Source organism: Montipora capricornis, chromosome 11, assembly GCF_036669925.1.
Source record: "Montipora capricornis isolate CH-2021 chromosome 11, ASM3666992v2, whole genome shotgun sequence".
NCBI classification, from domain to species: Eukaryota; Metazoa; Cnidaria; class Anthozoa; order Scleractinia; family Acroporidae; genus Montipora; species Montipora capricornis.
In genome coordinates, this window is record NC_090893.1 from 32,761,214 (window position 1) to 32,771,213 (window position 10,000).

Below are 10,000 nucleotides of genomic sequence, written 5' to 3' on the forward strand. Positions count from 1 at the left end.
GACCAACTAAGATAAATGGCGGAAAAACATATGCGTTTTCGTGGCCGGCCACATCTTGAGCAAAACCACTAACCCCGCGAGAGCCCGGTGTTGGAAAAAGCGTAAAGTGAGGAAGCGGTAAACCAGCACACCCAATTTGAGCATTGGAGTCAAGCGCCATCAAGTAGAAGGTGTGTGGGCTAAAGAGGTTTTCTAACTCCTTCCATGGCTAGGGGCAAGCATGCAACCCTTATCAGACAAAATGCGGGAGAGAGCATCAGCCTGGTTGAGAGGAGAGGGCACGAAATGGAAACAGAGGGAAATATTCTAGGCGAGAACAGTTTGGAACAATTCCTTGAGGGCATCATTCAGCTCTTTACTCCTGCCCCCCTGTGTTTCCCCGGCCAGGATAAGTAATAGGCAGTCCACGTGAGCGTCCACGCGACAATTTGAAATAACTGACTCTCCAGCTTTTAAAGTGTTGACGAGCGCGAGGGTTTTCTTTACTGCAATATCTCTCCAAATATCTCGAATCGCCAAAGGTGGTCCGGGGGGATTGTAGGCTATGCCACCCCACGCGTACTGGGATGCGTCGCTGGTTACATTCACTACTAAATGACGCTCATCCATCCAGGGGAGATGCTCGGACCAAGAATCTAAAAACCGCCAATAAGCTATCTCGGAACGAAGGTCAGCAAGAACTTTGATGTGCCGAGAGGACCGATTTGCCAGAGAAATAGCGCAGTAAACTTCTCTTGCGTATAACTGAACACAGGGGCGGATCCATACCGGTTTTCACCGTCTTACAGAAATCGGTCAGAAACACGGGAAAGGGGACTTTGGAGAATTAAAATCAGAAAAATTCCCGGGGATCATGCACGGACCCCCTAGAAACTTCTAGAAACTTTTTCGTGGTTTTGGAAACCAGTCATCATTTATCCTAGATCCGCCCCTGGAACAGCTGGGACAGCTAAAGAGAAAGAGGTAAAAGACAGAATCTGATAATAATTTCAGGACAAATAAGATGAACGATAGACCGAGTAGATTCATCGTGCCTTTAAATTTTGACAACAAATGAACAAAAACCAAGATCTTAAGTGACAGTTATATTTCGGTATAAGCTATACCATCATCAGACTGAAAATGCATACAAAAATGAGGAGCTTAAATAGTTACAAGAGGTATACTCAAGAAAACAGGCAGAGTTCCCTGACGCATTTTAATCCATTGTTAAGCGATGGCGATTGGCGCTTGATATTGAATGAAGGTCTTTCATACAATAGCAGGTTCCAATTGTTGTCATATTTTAACACCGTAGTGTTATTCTGAACCACATTGATTGCGTATTTATTGTTGCCGGGGTGGTGTTTCAAGCATGGTAGTTGTGATTACTATACAGAAGATGGCTTTAACAACATGTTAGCCGATGAGCAAAGTCGCCTAAACTTAAACTGCAGTAGCCTTGATTCAGAACTTTCTTTCCTCCATATGACCATTCATAGTATATCTAATAAATTTGATAAGCTTACAAATTTTCTAGGCCAACTGCGAGTGAAATTTCCTATTGTTGGGATTTCTGAGACTGATGATTGTCATCATTTTCCGATATTGCGGGTAACAATTTTTTGCATAAAGCTAGAGTCACTCGCGTTGGTGGAAGTGTTGGCCTTTACATTGGTAAACATTTAAGTTAAAAGAACGTCCTGATCTAGCGTTCCCTGTCGACGGAAGTGCTGAATCTTTGTTTGTTGAAATTAATAGGACAAAAGTAAAGAATGTAATTGTCGGCATTATTTATCGACCACCCGACTCACACTTAAATAAATTTCTGTCTGATTTGCACCTAGTACTGGAAAAAATTGCCAAAGAAAATAAGGTTGTACTTTTAATGGTGATTGGAATTTAAATCTTATTAATCACCATTGTCATAAAGCGACAAGTGATTTCTTGGATTTGTTGTACTCTAGAATATTTTTCCCACTCATTACACGTCCCACTAGAATTACGGCGAACAAAGCTTCATTGATAGATAACAATTTCACGAACGCTCCACTTTGTCCTTCAATAAACGGTCTTTTTATTAATGACATATCTGATCATTTGCCGACTTTTTCACTTGTTTTAAATAATAATAGTACTGGTGACAAAGACAAATACGTAATCTTTTGTGAAAAAAATCTAAGTGCATTTAAAGATGACTTACGTAAGATAAACTGGGCTGAAATACCTGGTTTAGATGATCCTCCTTGCGCTTATAAAATTTTTATTGAAAAGTATATTGCAACTCATGATCAGTGTTTTCCACTCAAAAGAAAAAAAGTGAAACAGTTCAATCTTCGTAAGCCCTGGTTTAATAAAGGTCTTGCTAAATTCGTAAAAAAGAAAAATATGTTGTATAAGCGTTTTCTTAATAACCCTAACTCTTCCAATGAAAATGTATACAAGTCTTCTAAAAACAAATTTACTAATTCTCTTCGAGTTGCTAAGCGTTTATATTATGAGAAACAAATTGAGAAGCTAAACTCAAATGTTAAGGCCACTTGGAAACCTCCCGATGAAATCCTAAATAGAAATAAAGGTAAGCGTGGTTTACCATCCGTATTTAGGGCAGATTCTCATGACGTTTCCGATCCAAAGGAAATAGCTAATCTTTTTTGTAAATATTTTACTAACACTGGCCTTAATTTAGCTAGCAAAATTCCTGCATCAGAAAAGTCGCATGGTTCTTTTTTACCCCCAAAACTACTCAATTCAATATTTCTAGAAGCTGCAAGTGAGGAAGAAATTACTGAAATATGTGCCACTTGTCGTTCAGCTACTGCTGTAGGTCATGACAACATTTCTATGAACTTAATTAAAGATTCTATTGATAAAATAATTTTCCCTATTACTAGCATTATTAACTTATCCATCACCTCTGGTATTGTTCCAAATCAAATGAAAATTGCTCGAGTTATTCCTTTATTTAAATCTGGTAAAAGGGATATATTTACAAATTACAGACCAGTGTCTGTTTTACCTGCATTCTCTAAAATTCTAGAGAGACTAATGTATAATCGTCTTTTAAGGTTTCTTAATGTTTCCAAGATTCTCTCTGATAATCAGTATGGTTTTCGCAAACATCACTCCACTGCTTATGCTCTTGCTTGTTTGTATGACAAAATCTCTTCTGCTATTGAAAATAAGGAATATACTCTTGGTATTTATATAGACTTGTCTAAAGCCCTTTGACACCGTTGATCATCATATTCTAATCTCAAAACTAGAGCATTATGGTGTTCGAGGCACCGCTCTTAGATGGTTTGAAAGCTATCTAAGCGCTAGACAACGATATGTGGAATATAATGGTATCTGTTTGGAGTCTTGCCAAATTAAGTGTGGTGTGAGGTGCCTCAGGGCTCTATATTAGGCCCCCTCCTCTTTCTGCTCTATATAAATGATCTGTGCAATGGGTCAAAGGTGGTGGACTTTATTCCTTTTGCTGATGACACAAACATATTTTTTTCTCACAAAAATTTTTATTTACTTTCTGAAACCCTAAATCCTGTAATGTGTAAATTAACACAGTGGTGTCGAGCTAATAAGCTGTCAATTAACTTTAAAAAATCGAATTTTATGGTTTTTAGACCACGCCAAAGGAGGCAAACACTTGATATATCTATTCAAATTGACAACAATAAGATTGATTGTGTGAAAGAAATAGTATTTCTAGGTATTATCCTTGATGAACATTTGTCATGGAAACCTCACATTCTTAGCGTCTCCAGAAAAAATATCAAAATCTATAGGCATTATTTACAAGTCACGTTTGTGCCTTCCCAAAACTTCCTTACACTGTTTGTACTATAGTCTAGTTTACCCTTACTTAATATATTGTATTTCGGTGTGGGAATCGACGTATCAAAGTAATATAAGTCGCGTTATTATTCTGCAAAAGAAGGTAATAAGAATAATATGTAAAGTTTCTTTCCATTCTCACACTAATGTTCTTTTAAAGAAGTGGAGATTTTGAAATTCTCTGACATTTATTTAAACCAGATAGGTAAATTTATGTATCTATTTAAAAGAGGTTTACTTCCTAATTATTTTCGTGATATGTTTACTCTTGCAAGCCAGTTACATTCGCATTATACTAGAAATTGCAACCTTTTTTACATACCTCCCAGTCGAAGTAATATCCGAAAGTTCTGAATTCGGTTTCAAGGACCTATGTTTTTCAACTCGTTAAGTCCTGAAATTCAAAACAGTGAAAGCATCCGTTTGTTTGCCAAAAGACTTTAAAAATTCCTTTTTTCTTAGTCATATATACTCTTTGTTGAGCTACATGCTTCTTCTTTCCTCTTCTTTTCTTTTTCTTTTGTTTTTAAAATAATACATTCTAGATTTTATGCTGTCCCTATAATTTGTGTGATGTACCCGATGTTGTCAGGAAGCCTATAGCTCATAAGCTCCCGGCTTCTATATAGGTTTCCTTGTCATTACCACCTTAAACATTTTTTAGTCTATCGTCTTTAAGTTATTATAAATTTCTAGTGTATTGTGTTTTTTCTTCTTTTCTTTTATGTGGTTAATGGCAAATAAGATGAATGAAATGAAAAAAAATCACCAACAAGTCGCCAACAAGTAGTGCCAGCAGAGGCCCTTTGGCTCACACGTTCATACTACAAAACAGATCTTTTTCTGAGGTTAAAAACCTGGCTACCAGCCGATTAATCATTTGTCAGAAAGAAAAAACTCCTGTCATTTTTAGAAACAAAAATAGGCACGCATTGCGTACGTGTGGTAGTGCAGTAACACAGCGCTTTATTCCATACTGTCAACTGTCTTCCAGGAGATTCAAGTTGTCTTTGCGTAATATGTAGCTCTAATAGTACACGATATTGTTTTGGTATTGTCGATCATTGTAGTGCCATGGTAGAAGTTTTAGGTAAATAGCCCCCTGAGAAGACATGTGGTTACTAGCAAAGCACCAAACTCAGAAAGATTGAAGAAAATAAAAGGGAATCGAAAAACATTGGCTTCTAGACTGACCGATCATTTTCAAGTTCCCTCACACCTTTCTTACACCACAAGTTTAATTTAAGCGTGCACTTTGAGCGTGCGAGAGCTTTGTAATACAAAAGTTCACTGAATTTTTTCCCTGTCCGGCGGGGTTAGTATCTGGATGGGTGACCTAAAAAATATACCACTTCGCAATAGAAGCATATGCATAGGACCGAAAATTATATTTTAACGCTCAAAAATGCGAAATAAGCATGGTACAGATTTTGTTAGCTTTCTTCATGCAAAACAAATATTGATGAAAAAGTAAATAAATACTGATACACAGTTTTTAGGAAGAGCAGAAGGAAGTTTTCAGGCCGGTTGATCGAGAATAAAATATTTTGCCATCAGCAACAAAATTTACGACATGAATACAACATTAATTTTGAACCACGAATATAACAAGTTACCAGCAGCGAAAAACATTTTGGGAGATTTTTGCTAAGTTGAATTTTGTTCCTGAACTTTGGCTGCACAAGTAAATCGCAAAATCAAAAGTGACATCGAATTCAGCGGGCGCCGTGATCAAGTTACCGCGGTGTGTTTACTCGCGAAACAGTGTAGAATCTGTGTCAAATGATAAGATACCGGGTTTTCGTTTTCGTTTTTTTTTCAAGTGTTATAAAATGTGACAAGAAATGTGCGAATTCAACACAAAGATCACAATCGCCCAACTCTTGAGGTTGACCAGTGTTTCTGCAAAGTCAACACTTTAATCTCCAAGACGAGATTATTTATTACCAGGTAATTCCATCGTTTTGGAAATAGCAGCTACTTTATTATTCATCAGCGTCACAATTTTTTGCTGATTTTGGCGCTCGTTTTGTTGAAACTCAAGCATTCTTCCAACAGACCTGTTTATTTTCGTGAACCCTTCCTATTTGAATTGCGTGCGTGCAAACAAGACACACAATCCGTGTCACAAAGCATATGCAATGAAATATATTTCTGACAGTTCAAATCAAACCCTTTTCGAAATAACCTTGGCCGTAAATAATGAAGCACAAAAGGGACAAGCTTTCATTCAAATAATTATTCACTGTCTCACATTTCCAACTTTCTTTTTTTTTTTTTTAACCTTTGCAGAGTTGAGAACAAAGTAAATGTAAATTGCCAGACAACTAAGATGCGACTTCAGTAAACACTGTGATTCATTCAAGGCGTTCGATTCCCTCAATGTTTGTTAAATCCATAAAAAAAACATGCCATTTTGATTTTGGTGTTGTATATAATACCAAGTTAGTAACATATTAGAAACAAAGCTCACTTGATATCCGAAGGCGAAAAATGAAATTGTTGTCGAAGACCATTACTCGTCGCTTTATACCAGAGATTTATTTTCCCCGCCTGTTTTGTTCATCCAATTGACGTTCCATTCTTGAGCTCCATGAGGGTTACAATGACCTTCGACGCCATTGCAGGTTAATTAAATGTTCTCCTGTGTGCACCAGAGAAATCTACGCATGACCCCAGCCCCCTCAAACCTAACAAAATACGCACAGAAGACTCTATGCACAAAGACACCACTAATCAGGGGAGTGACAGGCAAGACTTTTCATGACTCGGGAAAAAAAAAAATAAATAAAAATACGGACAAATGAAACGCAGATTCCGACTGAGTTTGGCAACCCAATAATTAACCGGAATATGGTGGAATGAACATGAAAATGCTAAAATTTGGTGTTTTTGTTAGCGCTGACCGATTTTCGGTTGTTTCTGTCAGATTTTGTTGTGTCACGTGATTCCTTAAGGGAATTGCATTTGTTTTTGCCTTTTGTAACATTTGGAGCACTTCGTGCTTGAGAAGAATTTGACAGGTATATCCGTCGCTACCCTGGTACCAGAGGTTTTTCTTGAGCTGCGAGAAAGCGGCGAAGTGGCGAGGACGAGTCGCGAAGCGGCGAGAAGAGAAAAACCTCTGGTTACCTTGGATGTAAATTTCACTTTCATGCAGACGCAGCTGTCAAACGCGTCGAATTGATAATTACAAAAGGAAACCATTGGCAACTTAGCAATTACGCGTTGCCTCGGTATTGCCTTGTCATTCCGGTCCACGCTAATCAGCTTCATTCTGGTGTTCTTCTGGCTTGTTCTGGCTTATTTTGGTGTCGTTAGGCTCGTTCCGGTACATTGCGGTGCGATTGTTGTTCATTCCGTATCATTCCGGCCGGTGTCATTCGACTTTGTTCCAGAGTCATTCCGCCTTGTTCCAGTATATTCCGGTTTATTCCGGTATACTCCTTTCCATTCCATTCCGTTCCTGTGTTCAGTAACGCCCAAAAAGGTAAGGCAGTGGTGACCATACATTAGTATTCATACTGATATTAAAAACGTGGACAACCAAACATATTTCCTAACAAATAGTTTGAAAACAAAGGTAAATAGACCAGATTGATATTACGATGTTCTTGGAGTGCACTGTGAAATAAAGAACAAAATGTGTCACGTATGCTGTATATAAACATTAATTAACAATAACAATGGATGAAAAATTGAAAAACTAATCCGTTTAATGGAGAAAGAAAGTTACAACTATTTTATATGATTCGGCTTTCAACAACCGTAACTAAAAACAATTCAAGCAACAACCAAATTCAAGATCATTATGAACGTAAAGACATGGTGTAGCTTTCTACCGCAATCGATCACGAACGTTTCTTGCGATGACACGAGCGCCACTCTCGAATGAGGAGGCAAGTTCGCACAGTCAAGTCTCAGAGAAAACTGAGAGTTTGTCTTAGACAAAACGTTTCGGTGCCCTATAATCACTTCCCAGTGTGGCAAACTGTTTGAAAGTAGAAACCAGCGAAATAAAGTTACGGCACGAGAGCTAGCTTTAAGTTCGTTTAAGTTCAAACGAAAACAACTTTTTTAAATAACCAAGACTGATGACTTAACATGATGATTTCACAATGAAATACAATCGACGTCGCGTTACAATGAAATAACACTCACCTCTGTTTAATTTAGAGAGTTTGAAGTAAAGAAATCGAGTTTTCTCTCATGGAACAGAGCAAAAACCGGCTTAACAGTGGCTGTTCTAGGACCAGTAGGATATTCCTAGAAGTGTCGATTTTTCACGGCTACAAGCTAAATGGATGACGTCATGTCCCAGATTAGGAAGCGGACTCCTTCGTCGTCGCCTGCAATTATTTCCTAAAAGTTCAATAATAAATAAGCAATAGGCCCTGCAATTTACACTCATAGTATCAACATAATGATTACGACTTTTACTAAACCTGTTATCATTAGTTAAACAGTAGTGATATTAGTTAAACAAGCACTATACATGAAGTACGAGCCCGGGGGGAGGGGGGGGGGGGGATTCGCATATGAAACAGAAGGGGATGCTCGTCGTCTCCCTTAGGGGTGTAAATTTTGGATTTTGGTCTCGCTTAGGGTGTTCCGGACAAAGCGCCAATATTTTAAGCCGCCAAGGTCTCGTTTAGGGTTCCGCAAAGAAACTCAGAATTACGCGAAGAGAAACAGAAGTCAAATTTTGCATTCTAAAACTACTTTTAGATAAAAGCATTCAATGATTATGTCTTTATATCATTAAAACTAATTGCATGTCGTGCGTGTTTTACGCGGTCTCTTTTAGGGGTCAAAATTTGTTTAACCCACGCCCAGATTGGTCTCCTTTAGGGGTTAAATTCAAAATTTCCGACGAGCATCCCCGTCTGTTCCATATGGGAACGGTGTATGTTAAAGAAAAAGGTTGCATCGTAGATTACACTTCACAGGATAAATTAATGGAGCATTATGTCTAATGGCATATGCTTTCATTTTATTTCAGAATTATTCTCAAAATCTTACTGATACGGACTATATTCTATTTCTCAGGTATTCGGCGGAAATAAAGATAGAGATACCATCGTGTACCACGTGCTGAAGCCAGCGATAACTGCACGCTTCGTGAGGATATTGCCTGTGGCATGGTACGGGCACATATCAATGAGAATTGAACTATATGGATGTTTAGGTAATCTTTGGGATTTAGGAGCACTTGATTTACGATGGTTGTTGTTGTTGTTGTCCCTGCATGTAAGACAGAAAAAGGGGGAAGTGCTTGATGGAAAAAGATTTTTACTATCGTTTAATGGGATTTTAAAGCGCCTACGAAGTGAAAAATATATTTCGCTTACTTTAAAGACCTTTCAAAATGATGAATAACGTTTTTTTTATTTTTTTTTGGAATACATTCGTTCGTTCCAGAGATATTCAAGTCTTTGTTTTAAAAACTAATGACGTTAAAATGATTGCAAATGACAGTTTAACTAAAATGTTCTTTCTGTTTTCTGCGTCCGATCTTGTTTAGGTTGCAGTTCAGCTCTTGGGATGGAGAGAGGGGAAATCCACGATTCTCAGATAACAGCGTCGTCCCAGTGGAATGAACCACAGGCAGCAAAAATGGCCAGGTTGCATAATTCTGGCACAACTGTTAACTCATGGGCAACTCGCACTAATGATGCCAATCAATGGCTTCAAGTGGATCTCGGAAAATTTTCAACGTTTACAGGTGTAGCTACTCAAGGGGGGAAGTCGGGAACACACAGACAGTGGGTGACCAAGTACAGAATTCAGTACAGTGATAATGGGATAAATTTTCATTTTTACAAGACGCAAAGAGACACTTCTCCCAAGGTAAGTCGCGAGTCTTTCCATCGATGACCGGGAAAAAGCTGATTTTCTTTTCCTTGCATAAGTTAACTTGGGCTCTATATTCAGTCCTGGCGGGTGTACGCGGGCTCTTTACTCGATTATTGAGCTAGACTAAAGCCGTGTTCACATTAGGCCTCGATTATGATCCAATTATAATCCAATTAAGTTTGGACTGTGTTCACATCAACTAATTACAGTAGGTGATTATAATTGAATTATAATTACTTAAAACAACCTCAAGGGGGTTGTTTGAAGTAATTACAGTGCATAATTGAACAGAATGGCGAACAGGTGGTTTGCAGCTAACCTGTAGCGA

The 10,000-nt window shown here is 38.1% G+C and overlaps 1 protein-coding gene across 1 annotated transcript in view; it reads left to right on the forward strand.

The window, feature by feature from the left end:
* The window catches only part of LOC138024825 (uncharacterized), a 126,510-nt gene that overhangs the window by 18,073 nt on the left and 98,437 nt on the right, over window positions 1–10,000 (forward strand). Inside the window, exons 4-5 of the mRNA XM_068871998.1 lie at window positions 8,866–9,004; window positions 9,341–9,666. Of these exons, the coding sequence (XP_068728099.1) occupies window positions 8,866–9,004; window positions 9,341–9,666 (465 nt within the window). The remainder of the gene's footprint in view (window positions 1–8,865; window positions 9,005–9,340; window positions 9,667–10,000) is intronic.